Source organism: Lagenorhynchus albirostris, chromosome 14 (assembly GCF_949774975.1).
Source record: "Lagenorhynchus albirostris chromosome 14, mLagAlb1.1, whole genome shotgun sequence".
NCBI lineage: Eukaryota > Metazoa > Chordata > Mammalia > Artiodactyla > Delphinidae > Lagenorhynchus > Lagenorhynchus albirostris.
Genome location: NC_083108.1, coordinates 62,098,269 through 62,113,510, shown reverse-complemented (window position 1 = coordinate 62,113,510; position 15,242 = coordinate 62,098,269). Strand labels below are relative to the sequence as shown.

Sequence of the window (15,242 nt, the reverse complement as noted above, 5' to 3'; positions counted from 1 at the left end):
TTCACCTCTTTGAGCACACTTAAGATGGTAGCTTTAAAGCCTTTCTTTAGTATGTCTGAGGCCCACTGTTTCTTGAGGGATCGTATCTGCCACATAATTTTCTTCCTTCAAATGGGCTGTGTTCTCCTGCTTCTTTGTATGTCTGTTATTTTGTTGTTGAAAATCAGGCATTTGAATAAATCCTCTCCCAATCTTTGCAGACTGGCTCTGTATTGGGGAAGACCTTCATTAATTAGCAGGGTTTATTCTAAGCCTTGAGAACAGCTCAGGGTGAAGGCTTAACGTCTTCTTAGGCCTTTTCTACACTTGCATTGTGTCTGGTCCTGTGTGTGAACTTCTTTTGATTCTTAAGTATATATGCCTGCTTTAAAATGTCTTAATTTCCCAGAGCCAGTCACCTGCTTCTCAGGGTCTTGGACGTACTATTGTATTCCTCCACCCACAGTCCCTTACCCCAGGCACCTGCAGGTCTGTACCCAGTTTTTGTGAGCATTGCTTGACACTTTCTGCAGTTTTTTGCTGGCTGAGATCCAAACTATGTAATTTTTCCCTATCTGAGTTCCAAGTCAGAAAAAACAGACATCAGTCCCTCAGGCAGCCCCCAGACAGGTCAGAATGTTGCAAATAAGGTCACTCTGCTCCCTCTGGTTGGAGGCAAGGAATTTGGAATTGGGTTGTTGCTTCTTTTAGACTGTGCTGTGCCACTGGGGGAGGAAGTGGGCCAAGGGTGAGTAAAAATGCCATGATATTTCCTACCACTTGAATGTGGCTTTTTCCTGATTGGGTGTTCCCATGGTTGCTACAGACTTTGACCGTTTTCCAGAGCTTCCATGAAGTTATTTTAGCCATCTTCTAGTTGCTTTTTGAATGTATGCATGGCAGAATGGGCGTCTGAAGTTTCTGAGACAGCCATTTTGCTGACATCAGAATATATTGCTATGCCATGCAGCACAGCCACAAAAAAAACAAGAAGAATATATTGCTAAAGTTTTCTTTTACTCCCTGAATTAATAAAATAAGAGCTAACATATAGTGAGTGATTGCTGAGTGCTGTGTTCTGCTCTAAGCACACCTTGTGTACATCAATCCTCTAGCAACCCTAAGGTAGGCACTATTATCCCCCGTCTCACAGGTGAGGACAATGAAGTTCAAAAAGCATCTTGCCCACAGGACTACAGCCGGAGGAGGCGGAGGCGGGGAACCAGCCCAGGCAGCTTGGTTCTGAGCCCCCACATCTAACTGCTATTTTACACACAGCAGAGTTAGCTACCTCAGCCACTCTGTGCTGGTCCTTTTGGTCTAGGATGCTCTATCCAGAGTCCAGGGAGCATCCCGTGGCTGTTTTCTTCCAGAGTCTAGAGAGCACTGGGTGTCTTTCATGTTTAAGAGCAAGGCGGTCCAGCTTGCCAGAGGCTCTGTGGGTACTCGTGGGCCAGGTGCTGGTAGGGTTCAGGTGAGTTCAAGGTGAGAACCCTCCAGCTTGTTGATACCGCTTCTACCTCATCCATGATGCACCAATTTCTCCAGAAAAGACTCCGGCAACCCCCTGCCTGAGGAAACAGACCATTTGGGGAGCAGGGCAGAAGATATGGTCAAGGGTCTCATCTGTCCCCATAGAGAATTTCTCTTAATTCCTCTGTTTACCACCTCCATGGCTCCCCTCTGCTGGGCCTGGTACCTCCTATTCTGCAGACTGTAAGTCCAAGTGCTATCTAACAAATATAATGCAAGCCACATTTCAAAAGAGATGAAATTAATTTTAATAATTGTATTTAACCCAATATATTCAAAGTACTATAATTTCAACATGTAATAAATATTAAAAAGTATTAATGAGGTGTTTTACTTTTTTGTACTAACTCTTTGATATTCAGTGTATACTTCACAGTTGTGGTGCATCTTAGTTGGAAACGGCCACATTTCAGGCACTCAGAAGCCACACGTAACTCGTGGCTACCATACTGGACAGCCAAAGCCTGGAAAATAAGCTTCATGTCTGCCATGGAAGAGTCATCTAGCTCCGTGGAGAAAGTGAGGAAGTGAGGAAGCCCAGCCACCCCCAGCCAGATGCCCACCAGCCTGGGCATTTAGGGCCTGCTGGGCAAACTGGCTCATTTCCTGGTGTTCTCTCCCCCAAGCAGGCCCGCGGCTGCATTTTCTCTGCCACATCAGTTTTCACTTTCCTTCCATTGGCTTCTCTTAAAAAACAAACAAGGCTGTCTAATATCTGAAACATTCCAAAGAGTACATGCAGCACTTATGTAAGATGTAAAGCCTAGTAATAAAGTACGTCATGAACCCCCAGCCCCCACTAAGTCGGTCATCTGCTACAGGGCTGCACCCCGACGTCTGCTTCTCCCAGGCTGACACCTCTGTCTTCCCACCAGCGAGGAACCGGAAGCCCGGGTTTTGTGTATCTGGGCTGTTCAGCCTTTCTTCCTCTTGGTTTACCACACACAGATGTATCTGAAAATGAGATGGTGCTCAGTTATGCTTGTCTTTACTGTACTGTGTGTACTTTGGGGCAACTTGCCCTGTCACCTACATCCTGCTTTAAGGGTTTCCGTGTTGGGCTTCCCTGGTGGCGCAGTGGTTGAGAGTCCGCCTGCCAATGCAGGGGACACAGGTTCGTGCCCTGGTCCGGGAAGATCCCACATGCCGCGGAGCGGCTGGGCCCGTGAGCCATGGCCGTTGAGCCTGCGCGTCCTGAGTCTGTGCCCCGCAACGGGAGAGGCCACAACAGTGAGGCCCACATACTGCAAAAAAAAAAAAAAAAGTTTCCATGTTGCTACAGGAACCTAACAGGCACCTGCTGTCGCTGGGTCAAATACTCCGCTATGTGAACACACATTTGGGTTGTTTCCAAGCTGTACATTAGTATGAACAGCACTGCAAAAATTTCTCCAGAGCTTCCCCCAAATGGCAATCCTGGATCACAGAATATGAGGATGTTCAGCTTTGCAGGTTAATGCCTGTTTTCCAAAGTGGGTGTGTCAGTGCACCCCTCTCACCAGCAGCCCAAAGACCTCCAACACCCGGGTTTGTCAGACGTCCTCAGTTTTGCCAATCTAAGTATCTGCAAAGTGGGAGCTCACTGTCGCCTCTGAATAAATGAGGTAGGACATCTCTTTATGTGTTGAGCCACCATTCTTGTTCGTTTTTCTTATTCGTTGACATGCCTCACCGTCTTTTGTCCATCCGCAGGAGTCCTCTACACACGCTGGATTATAATCCTTTATAGGCTTCCCACTCTGTACTTGTCTGTTCACATTCTTTATTGGGGCTTTTTGATAAAGGGGAGACCTTAATTTTAATCTGGTAAGACTGGTCGTTTCTATTTAAGAGTTAACATTTTTTTGTGACTTAAAAAAAACTTCCCTACCAAAGTCATAAAGGTATTCTCCTCTACGGTCTTCCAGGAGTTTTTCTTCAATTAACCTGAAACCAACACTGTTCATCAGGGATCTGATGGCATTCCTTTCGGACTCCATCCTTTGTCTAGTGACGGGTAATCCACTTCTGTCTCAAATCAAGTTTCTCTGGTCCATTTCTGGCAGCTCTTCTGTCTCACCAGCCAATCCCTGAGCCAACTGTGAAGGAAGCCTCAGCACTGGCAAGGCTGGTGTGTGCTTCTTTCTCTTCTTCAAAGTGGACAAATGATGTCAGAACTTTATCCTTCCACGGGTTTTAGAACTGACTTGTCATATTTCCCAGAACACTGAATCCACAGATCAATATAAGAAGAACAGGCAGCTTTACCACACTGAGACTTCCTTGCTAAGAACACCCTGTCTCTTCTTATTCAAGTCTTCTTTAATGTCTCTTAATAAAGCTGTGAATTCTTCTCCAGTAAAACTTTTACATTCCCGTTTGTATCAGACATGGTTCACTCAGGAGAGCAGGGACCACATAGGTATTTCCAACACAAAGGGAATTTGTGCTTTCAAACAACTGACAAGGCTGGGGGGTGCACAAAGAAAATGGGCCACCTCTAACCGTCAATGCCCCCTCTGTGCTGCAGCTGAGAGCGAGCAGGCCAGTCTGCCACCCACCGCTGAGCAGAAAATGCTGCTGGGACAACCACCACTCTGCAGCCCTGCCACGCTCCCACTGTCTGAGCCCACACACCCACACTGTGGCCAGGGGAAGAAGGGGCCCCTTACCTTCCACCTTCCAAATGTCACAGGAATGCATCTCAGGGGCTAAACAACACCAGAAGCCTCTGGCAGGGGGTCTGGGTAAGACAGCTCCAGCCCCTGAAAGGCAGGGACTGTCCTGAAGGCCCAGGACACACCATCTGCTTTCTACCTCCCCAAAATACTGCTGAAATTACTGATCTACTGTGTCATCTTTTCCCATTTTCTTGGTCCCTGTGGTTTTACATATTTTGTACTCTTTTGTTATAATTTTAGCAGGCTTTTAGCAGGACAATGAAATAAACTCTTGTGGTCACTCAAGAAGTCCTGCAGTCCAAGTTCAAAAGCAGCCAGACCTAGCACGTCTAGGACTTTCCATGGATTTACTTAAACTTCACCACATCAGGGAGGTCACAGCTGAGACCCTGCCTGCACCCCGCACCCACAAAGATATTCAATGACTGGGTGGGCTCCCAGACATGGGCCTGCCCTGGAGGCTCCCAGCCTGGCCGCCACTATCCCCAATGTCACCAAAAAGACAGACACCTCAACCAGAGACATGCAAGAGATAGCCAAGCCAGAACAGGATCCAGGATGACCGGGAGGGGTCGCCTCTCAACAGTCACCTTCACAGGCAGATACTGTCCAACACCTTGAGCCGACACCCAGGTCTTCAGCGGATGAGTGTGTGATGTGTGTGTGTCACAGGCACATGCACACACCCTGGACCAAGCTGAGAGCCAGGGCTGCCATGAACACGCTGCTCTTGGGGGCAACCCTAATCGAGGGGACGGGGGCAGAACTGAGCAAAGGAGCTGCAACTCAGATTTCGTGTGGCATCCACCCCTGTCTCCAGGGCCCAAGTGGGCAGGATGGCAAGAGGGCCACGGCCGGTCACCAGGGCTGCCACACAGGGGCTCGCTGTGGGCCGCGGTGCCCCCAAATGTGGCCTCTTGGGCCCCCTCATGCCCCCCATGGCCCTGGCCCTGCAACCGGCCACACTGGGACCTGCGGCACTGGGCATGCATTTTTAAAAGAGACACAGAAAGAGAGAGGGAGGAGGGGAGGGCGGCCACCACACGCGTCCCCCGGCCTGACACTCACCTGGACAGTTGGCTTCATCACTCTCATCCTCACAGGTCACCAAGCCGTCACACTGCCAGGGGAGGGGGATGCACTGGATGGCGCCGCTGCGACAGGCAAACTGGCCTGGGTTGCACCGCAGCTCTGTGGGACCAAAGGCAAGAGGCCGTTGAGGATGCGGTGCCACCTGCACCTCTGAGCACACGGGGCAGGGCTGACACAGACACTGACCAGACAGAGGTGCCAGCATGCTAGGTGAATGCAGGGGGAGAGGCCGCCCCCACCCAGGGCCTCAGGCCACTGCCTGGATGACGTGGGGGCACGGGGCTCCCGAGGCTTCACAAAGTGCATAGGATGGCGCAGGAAGGGAGGAACAGGGGAGCCTGCCACGAACGGAGACCACGGGGAAGGGGGGGAGGAAGGTATTTTGAACTTCAGGTCGCATGCTGTATGGAGCAAAGGTGATTTAACCAGTAAGTGACATTACAAGACCTGTGCTTTAAGGAAGTGGTTTCTGGAAGCAACTATAATAGGGGACAGACAAAACAGTGAGTAACTCGATACCGAAGGGCCTGACTGAGGCTGGGGTCAGCCAGCTCCTGCCACCCGCCTGCCCTGGCTCTCAGGTGTGCTATCAGCAGGCACGGCCGGGGAGAGACCATCCTTGGGGTAAGAGGGAACAATAACAATAACTGAAGCTCATCAGAGCCACAAAAGCACCTGTTCTCAGGATCCACACTGGAAACAACTTCTAATTCATGGGGCACTGGGTCAAGATGCAGAAGAGTCTTGCCTGGTTAGTGGGGAAAAATTAACTCTAGGCTGAATGCTGCCCTAGTCCTGACTAACCAAGATTAAAACGAAGAGCTGAAATGACCAAACTGTTTCCAAGTCACACCCTAAAACAAAGCTCAAGAATATTTATAGGAATATGCAGAAATATGCAGAACTCAGAAAGTCAAAATTCATAGTCTGGGCTTCCCTGGTGGCACAGTGGTTGAGAGTCCACCTGCCGATGCAGGGGACACGGGTTTGTGCCCCGGTCCAGGAAGATCCCACATGCCGCGGAGCGGCTAGGCCCGTGAGCTATTGCCGCTAAGCCTGCGCGTCCGGAGCCTGTGCTCCGCAACGGGAGAGGCCACAACAGTGAGAGGCCCGTATACCGCAAAAAAAAAAAAAAATTCATAGTCTGCCATCCAATAAAAAAATTACCAGACATGCAAACAGGAAATTATGACCAAAATGAGGAGGAAAAAAAATCAATCCAGAAATGGCAGAAATGACAGAAAAGATAAAAACATTAAGAATTATTATAACTGTATTGTAAATGTTGAAGAAGTTAGAGGAAAGATTAAACATGTTAAGTAGAGATATGGAAGACACAAAGAAAGAAACCTACTGTGAGAGATACAAACACACTGCACAAACAACAGAAACTCTAAACAGAAAGAAAAGAAGGCTAGAAAAAAATGAATTGTGGCTCTGGGACCACTTCAAGCCACCCGTACACATGTACACGGAGGGGAAACAGAAAAAATATTTGAAGAAACAATGGCAGAAAAATTCCCCAATTTGATGAAAACTATAAACCCACAGATCCAAGTAGCTCGATGAACCACAGACACAAGAAATAGAGAGAAAAATACTCCAGGGCACATCATAATCAAATTGCCTAAAACCAGCAATAAAGAGAAAAGTCTTAAAAGCAGATAAAAAAGACATGATGCACAGAAAAACAAAGTAAAGATGACAGCAGGTTTCTCACTAGAAACAACACAAGCTGGAAGATGGTGGAACACTTCTCAGTTCTGAGAGGAAAAAACAGAAGACTGCCAACCTGGAGGCACTTAAAGCAAATGCACACATACTCCATTGTGGGGCTTATAACCTGAGTGGAAGTAAAATTGTGACAACAGCAGCACAAAAGCCGGGAAAGGAGAAACTAAAGCATACCGTTTAAAGGCTCTAACACTACAGGTAAAGTGGTCTGTCTCATGAATGTGATAAGTTAAAGCTGAATATCACTAAACTAACACAAGAGCTACAGCAAATAAGCCAACGAGGAAGACAAAAGGAACAAAACATACTCAACCCAAAGGAAGAATAAACAAAGGGAAAAGGAAACAACGGTTGGCACAAATAGAAAACAAACAACAAAATGGCAGACTGTAATTAAATTTGCCTGATCAATAAATATATGGGGTGATCGAAACACCCTAATTAAAAGGCAGAATTTGTTACATAAGTAAAAAAAGCACGATGAAACTACATGTGTCTAAAAGAAACCCACTTTATATAAGGACACTAATAGGTGAATATGAAACAATGGAAAAAGATATGGCATGCTCACATGCATGAAAAGAGAGGGATTCCCTGGTGGTGCAATGGTTGGGAGTCCACCTGCTGATGCAGGGGACACGGGTTCGTGCCCCGGTCCGGGAGGATCCCACATGCTGTGGAGCGGCTGGGCCCGTGAGCCGTGGCTGCTGAGCCTGCACGTCCGGAGCCTGTGCTCCGCAATGGGAGAGGCCACAGTAGTAAGAGGCCCGCGTACCACAAAAAAAAAAAAAAGAAAGCAGAGGTGGCTGTATATATATATATATTTTTTTTGATTTATTTTTTGGCTGTGTTGGGTCTTTGTTGCTGCGTGGGGGCCTTCTCTAGTTGCGGTGAGCGGGGACTACTCTTCGTTGTGGTGGGCATGCTTCTCATTGCGGTGGCTTCTCTTGTTGCGGGGCACGGGCTCTAGGCGCATGGGCTTCCGTAGTTGTGGCATGCGGGCTCAGTAGTCGTGGCTTGTGGGCTCTAGAGCGCAGGCTCAGTAGTTGTGGTGCACGGGCTTAGCTGCTCCGCGGCATGTAGGATCTTCCCAGACCAGGGCTCAAACCCGTGTCCCCTGCATTGGCAGGCAGATTCTTAACCACTGCACCACCAGGGAAGTCCCAGGGGTGGCTGTATTAATACCACACAAAGGAGACTTCAGGGCAAATAATATTACGATAAATGAAGAAGGTATTTAATAGTGATAAAGGACATAATAACCTTAAATGTCTCTGCATCTATAGCAGAGCTTCAAATGAAGGAAAAACTGCTGTAACTGCTAATAGACAAATTCACAATCAACTTCAATCCCTTCTCTCAATAACTGATAGAACAAGCAGACAGAAAATCTGCAAGGATACAGACAACCTGAACAACACTATCAACCAGCTGGACCCAACCGACATTCACAGAAATCTCTGCCCAACTACAGCAGAATACACATTCTTTTCACATGCGTACAAAACATTCACCATAATAGATAAATATATGAGCCATAAAACAAATCTCAATACATTCATAAAGGTTCAAATTTAAGTGTGTTGTTTGATCACAATGGAATTAAATTAAAAATCAACAGCAGAAAGATGTCTGGGAAATCCCCCAACTATATAGAAAACAACTTGACATTCTTCTAAATAGCCTATGAGTCAAAGAGGAAATGAAAAGGGAGATTAGAAAGCATTTTAATTTAATGAAAATTTGTGAAATGCAACTAAAGCAGTTCACAGAGGCAAATGTATTGCATTACATTTCTATATCAGGGGATTTCCCTGGTGGCACAGTAGTTAAGAATCCACCTGCCAATGCAGGGGACGCGGGTTCGAGCCCTGGTCTGGGAACATCCCACAAGCCGAGAAGCAACTAAGCCCGTGCACCACAACTACTGAAGCCCGAGCGCCTAGAGCCCATGCTCCACAACGAGAAGCCACTGCAATGAGAAGCCCATGCACCGCAACGAAGAGTAGCCCCTGCTCGCGGCAACTAGAGAAAGCCTGCGTGCAGCAACAAAGACCCAACACGCTGTAAACAAACAAATAAGTTTTTTTAAATGCTTAAAATTCCTATATCAGAAAAGAAGAAAGGTCTCAAATCAATGACCTCAGCTGCCACTTTAAGAAATCTGAACATGGCTTCTCTGGTGGCGCAGTGGCTGAGAGTCCGCCTGCCGATGCAGGGGACACGGGTTCGTGCCCCGGTCCAGGAAGATACCACATGCCGCGGAGTGGCTAGGCTCGTGAGCCATGGCCGCTGAGCCTGCGCGTCTGGAGGCTGTGCTCCGCAACGGAGAGGCCACAACTGCGAGAGGCCCGCGTACAGAAAAAAAAAAAGAGAACTTTCCTTTTCAAAAGACATTGTTAAGAGAATAAAAAGAAAAGTCGCATACTGGGAGAGAAGAACTGTAAATCACACATCTGATAAAGGATTTGTATCCAGAATATATAAAGAACTCTCATATTTCAATAAAAAGAAAACAACCCACCCAATTCTTAAAATGGGCAAAAGATTTTAATGGACAATTAACTAGGGAATTCCCTGGCGGTCCAGTAGTTAGGACTTGGTGCTCTCACTGCCAGGGTGCCAGGGCCCCAGGTTCAATCCCTAGTTGGAGACCTAAGATCCCACAAGCCTTGAGGCATGGCCAAAAATAAAAAAAAAAAAGAATGCACAATTAACCAAAGAAGATACAGATGGCAAAAACACATAAAAAGATGCTCAACATCATTACTCATTAAGGAAATGCAAATTAAAGTCCTAATGAGATACCATTACATATTAGAATGGCTAAAATGAAAAATGACGATACCAAGAGCTGACAATATGTGAGTTAACTAGAACTCTCCTACAGTGCTAGTGGGAATGTAAAAATGGTACAACTGCTGTGGAAGACAGTTTGACAGTTTCTAAAAGGCTGAATATATACGTACTATATGACACAGTCATTCCACTCCTAGGGATTTATCCAAGAGAAGTATATGACCATACAGAGACATATTCAGAGTAATATTATTTGCAATAGCCAAAAGCTGGAAACAACCCAAATGCCCTGAACAACTGAATGGATAAACAAACTGCAGTGGAGCCATACCATGGAATACTACTCAGCAGTAAAAAGGAGTGAACCACTGAGATGCAGCAACGTGTAAGACAAAAGAAGACCAAAACGAGCAGCCAGCTGCAGGCTGCAGTTTGCCAAACGCTGTTCTAGAGTTAAGTGTCGAAATAAATCTACCCATACCCAGCACCTAACACACGGACGTGTCCACGGAATGTCTGCCGAACTGAACTACTCTGTTCTTTAAGTCGCTAACGAAGTGTCATCAGTTCTGATATCCCCGGGAAGGTTCTTTCCCTTCCTGACTCACCTGCACAGTGTAGGGGCTGTTCAGAAAGCAATCCAACCTGTGAATCACTGGTTAACACATGTGAATTGCTCATTCAAAAAATATTTGCCAAGCACCACTTTGTGCTGGGCAACCCTCCAGGTGATTGTGCTAGTGTGGTCAATGGAGCAGGGAGAGTCAGGACGTGGCACAGCCTGCCTTGAATGCTGGGCGGGGACCAACACACAGTCAGCTGCTTACTGTGTCCGATGGGGATTCCCGAGGGTCTCACTGGTGTTACTCCAGCTGTAAATCAACATTCCCTTTCCTTTCTTCCTCAGTATCCTCTCGGGTCCCCTTGCAAAGCATCCAGCACAATTTCTGCCACATACAAAGCTGCTCAAAAATCGTCTCCCCGTCTTTTCACTACTGGGTTCACCAAGGTCCTGTCCCAGCCCCCTCTTGTGATGACTATCTCCTGGCTGGCTACTCTAGCCAATGGATTGTTGATGCTTTTTGAAATAATCCATGCCCTCACCATGTACATGCAAGGCCACAACACCAAAACACGAACTTCTTTCACACTAGTTCTCAAATCTTTTCATTTCAAAACTTTTTTATACTCTTAAAAATTCTGAGAACACCAAACATCTTTTGTTTATATGGGATACATCTATCAATATTTACTGTATTGAAATTAAAGCTGAGAAACTGTGTAAACACAAGCTTCCCAAGCATTTACTCAAAAGGTTAAACACATAATAAACGCTGGAGAGGGTGTTGAGAAAAAGGACCCCTCCCACACTATTGGTGGGAGGTAAACTGGTGCAGTCACTATGGAGAACAGTACGGAGGTTCCTCAAAAACTAAAAATAGAGCTACCATATGATCCGGCAATCCCAATCCTGGGCATATATCTGGAGGAAACCATACTTTGAAATGATACATACACCCCAATGTTCACTGCAGCACTATTTACAATAGCCAGGACATGGAAGCAACCTAAATGTCCATCAACAGATGAATGGATAAAGATGTGATACAGATATACAATGGAATATTACTCAGTCATAAAAAAGAATGAAATAATGCCCTTTGCAGCAACATGGATGGATCTAGAGATTATCACACTAAGTGAAGTAAGTCAGACAAATAAAAACAAATACCATACGATACCACTTACATGTGGAATCTAAAAATGATACAAATGAACTTATTTAGAAAACAGAAACAGACTCACAGACTTAGAAAACAAACTTATGGTTACCAAAGGGGAAAGGTCAAGGGAAGGGATAAATTAAGAGGCTGGATTAACATATACACACTACCAGGACCTCCTGTATAGCACAAGGAACTCTACTCAATACTCTGTAATAACCTATATGTGAAAAGAATCTGAAAAAAGAATGGATATATGTATAACTGAATCACTTTGCTGTACACCTGAAACTAACACTACATTGTAAATCACCTATACTCCAATATAAGGAAAAAAAAAAAAAAGCTTAAACACAGAGTTACTATAGGAGCTAGCAATCCCACTCCTAGGTATGTGTCCAAGAGAACTGAATGCCAGGACTCACAGACACCTGTCCTCTGATGCTCACAGCAGCATGACTCACCAGAGCCAAGAGGAGGAACAACCCAGGTGTCCAGCAACAGATGATGGATAAACAAGCTGTGGCCTGTCCATACAATGGAATATTACTGGGTCATAAAAAGGAAGCAAATTCTGACATGCTAAAATGTGGATGAACCTTGAGGACATTATACTCAGTGAAACAAGCCAGACACAGGAGGACAAGTACTGTACGACTCCACGTACATAAAGTCCCTGGAGCAGTCAAATCCACAGAGACATAAAGTGGAAGAGGTTGCCAGGGGCCGGGGGTTGGGGATGGGAGCTTTTGTCTGATGGGGACAGAGTTTCAGTTTGGGAAGATGAAAAAGTTCTGGAGATGAATGGCAGTGATGGCTGCACACTACTGCCAATGTACTCACACTGACCTGTACACTTAAGATGGTTAAAGTGGTAGACCTGATGTCATGTGAATTTTACCACAATTTTTAAAAAACCCTTTAAAAGAAAGGAGAGGGCTTCCCTGGTGGCGCAGTGGTTGAGAGTCCGCCTGCCGATGCAGGGGATGCAGGTTCGTGCCCCGGTCGGGGAAGATCCCACATGCCGCAGAGCGGCTGGGCCCGTGAGCCATGGCTGCTGAGCCTGCGCGTCTGGAGCCTGTGCTCCGCAACCGGAGAGGCCGCAACAGTGAGAGGCCCGCGTACCGCAAAAAAAAAAAAAAAAAAGAAAGGAGAAAGAGAATGAATGAATGAATGAAAAGAGAGAGAATCCCAAGCACATATCCCACTGGCCATCACATCAGGTAGCCTCCAGAAATAGCACTCTGCACCTGTGAGAGAGGGAGAGAGAGAGGCAGACGACCCCTTGGTGCTGTCATGAAAATCATCCGACCTCTTGGAGTCCTAGAATCCCCAGCCACACGGTGACAGCTACTGCTTTTTTTTTAAAAAAATTATTTATTTATTTATTTTAATCTTTGGCTGCATTGGGTCTCCGTTGCTATGCACTGGCTTTTCCTCTAGCTGCGGCAAGTGGGGACTACCCTTTGTTGTGTGCACAGGCTTCTCACTGCGGTGGCTTCTCTTGTGAAGCATGGGCTCTAGGAGCATGGGCTCAGTAGTTGCGGCTCACAGGCTCTAGAGTGCGGGCTCAGTAGTTGTGGCTCACGGGCTTAGTTGCTCTGCGGCATGTGGGATCTTCCCGGACCAGGGCCCAAACCCGTGTCCTTCGCATTGGCAGGCGGATTCTCAACCACTGCACCACCAGAGAAGCCCAGAGCTACTGCTTTAACCACGTGATGTCTGGGGCCTGGAGGACTCGTGCCCCGTAGAAATGTCATGTCTCTGCAGTACAGATTCTTTCTCTAGATTCAATTTCTTCTTTGTCAGCAAGTCTCGGCCTCATTTTAAATTATGGAAAGTGAGCTGTCTCAGGTTTCTGTATGAAATTTAGTACATGGCCTAAATTGTCTGGAACTGATTTCCTCTCACCATTTACCCACAAAGAAATAGAGGAAGGGACTTACATGGCACACCAGTAGTTAGGACTCTGTGCTTTCACTGCCCGGGCCCGGGTTCAATCTCTGGTCAGGGAACTAAGATCTCACATGCCATATGGCGCGGCCAAAAAAAAAAAAAAAGAAAGAAATAGAAGGGGACTTCCCTGGTGGCACCAGTGGTTAAGAATCCACCTGCCGGGCTTCCCTGGTGGCGCAGTGGTTGAGAGTCTGCCTGCTGATGCAGGGGACATGGGTTCGTGCCCCGGTCCGGGAAGATCCCACATGCCGTGGAGTGGCTGGGCCCGTGAGCCATGGCCGCTGAGCCTGTGCGTCCGGAGCCTGTGCTCCGCAATGGGAGAGGCCATAACAGTGAGAGGCCCGCGTACCGCAAAAAAAAAAAAAAAAAAAAGAATCCATCTGCCAATTCAGGGGACACGGGTTCGAGCCCTGGTCTGGGAAGATCCCACATGCCGCGGACTAAGCCTTTGCACTACAACTACTGAGCCTGTGCTCTAGAATCCAAGTGCCACAACTACTGAAGCCCAAGCGCCTAGAGCCCGTGCTCCGCAACAAGAGAAGCCACTGCAATGAGAAGCCCGCACACCACAACGAAGAGTAGCCCCCGCTTGCCGCAACTAGAAAAAGCCTGCGCACAGCCACGAAGACCCAACGCAGCCAAAAACAAATACATAAATTTATTAAAAAAGAGAAAGGGAGGAAGATGGCATACAGCAGAAGCCCATCACTTGGGAAATCAAAACTCAGCCCAGAAGTGCAGGAGCGGGTTGGGCCCCCTCTCCCCAGCCACCACGGCCCAGGCTCCTAGTGATCCGCAGGCCTAGTCCTAGGCTACCCGGCCTCCCCAACATGGTTCGCACATGCTTCCCCAGAAAGAGCTCAGGGTGGGGCCCAGTGGGTGCTGGGCAGCGCTGCGCAGGGCTAGAAGGCATGGCGCCTGGGCATGAGGGCTGCCGGTCCCTGCTAACAAGTGCTGACAACGCAGAGAAGTCAGATGCAGATCCGCGGGTCACCCTGCAAGGCAGGCCCCCTGCAGAGGGCTCACCTGAGTCCCGAGATCAGAGGCTGAGAATAAGGGGCCTGAACCCCCAGTGACAATAGGGAAGGCACTGGGCTGCCACGATCAGGGAAGGTGGGGCATGTGCCCTGGAGGGAGCCCTGTGTGGCCGGGCCCAGCGGGACACATGAACCAAAGGGACCAAGTGGCTTCACGGTCACGCTGTGAGGAGCCACGGAGGAGTAGCCCCAGAACACCCATGACAGCAGGGCCTGGGAAGCCGTTCTAGAACCAGCTGTGATTACATCAGCAACTTCCACCTTCCCGACGGGTTCCAAGTGCCACTTGCCCTTTCAGGAGGCAAAGGGCCACCTCCAGCCTTCCTCCGGCAGCCCCTCCTCCCATGTTCTTGGGAACCCTGACTCAGCTATTCCCATGGCTCCCCCTGTAGCACCCCTGGCCCGTTCCCAGTGGTTCCCAGTCGCTATCACTTCACGGCTCCAGCAGGTTCCTGGCATGATATACAGGGAGATGAGCTTTGAAACAGGCCCCAGGGACCTGTCCCGAGACAAACCACAGGCCTCAGCTCCCAGACTGCAGTGAAGCCCCTTGTCAGCCAAGACCCCTACTCCACCTTGCTTGGCTCCATCCCCTCCTGCGGGTGGTGGACACGAGGCCCCAAGGAGGTGGCCGGCTGCGCAGCTTCATGTGTGTCCTCCATCCCCTGGAATGACTCCGGGGCCCTCTGAGGAGGAACATGCTCTTGGAGGGACCTGCCCGGGGAAAG

At 48.1% G+C, this 15,242-nt stretch overlaps 1 protein-coding gene across 4 annotated transcripts in view; it reads right to left on the bottom strand.

Annotated features, from left to right (window-relative positions):
* DGCR2 (DiGeorge syndrome critical region gene 2) overlaps nucleotides 1–15,242 on the bottom strand; it is a 69,090-nt gene that overhangs the window by 31,524 nt on the left and 22,324 nt on the right. For all 4 annotated transcript variants that reach the window (XM_060121699.1, XM_060121698.1, XM_060121701.1 and 1 more), the window contains exon 2: nucleotides 5,241–5,363. In XM_060121699.1, coding sequence (XP_059977682.1) covers nucleotides 5,241–5,363 — 123 coding nt within the window. The remainder of the gene's footprint in view (nucleotides 1–5,240; nucleotides 5,364–15,242) is intronic.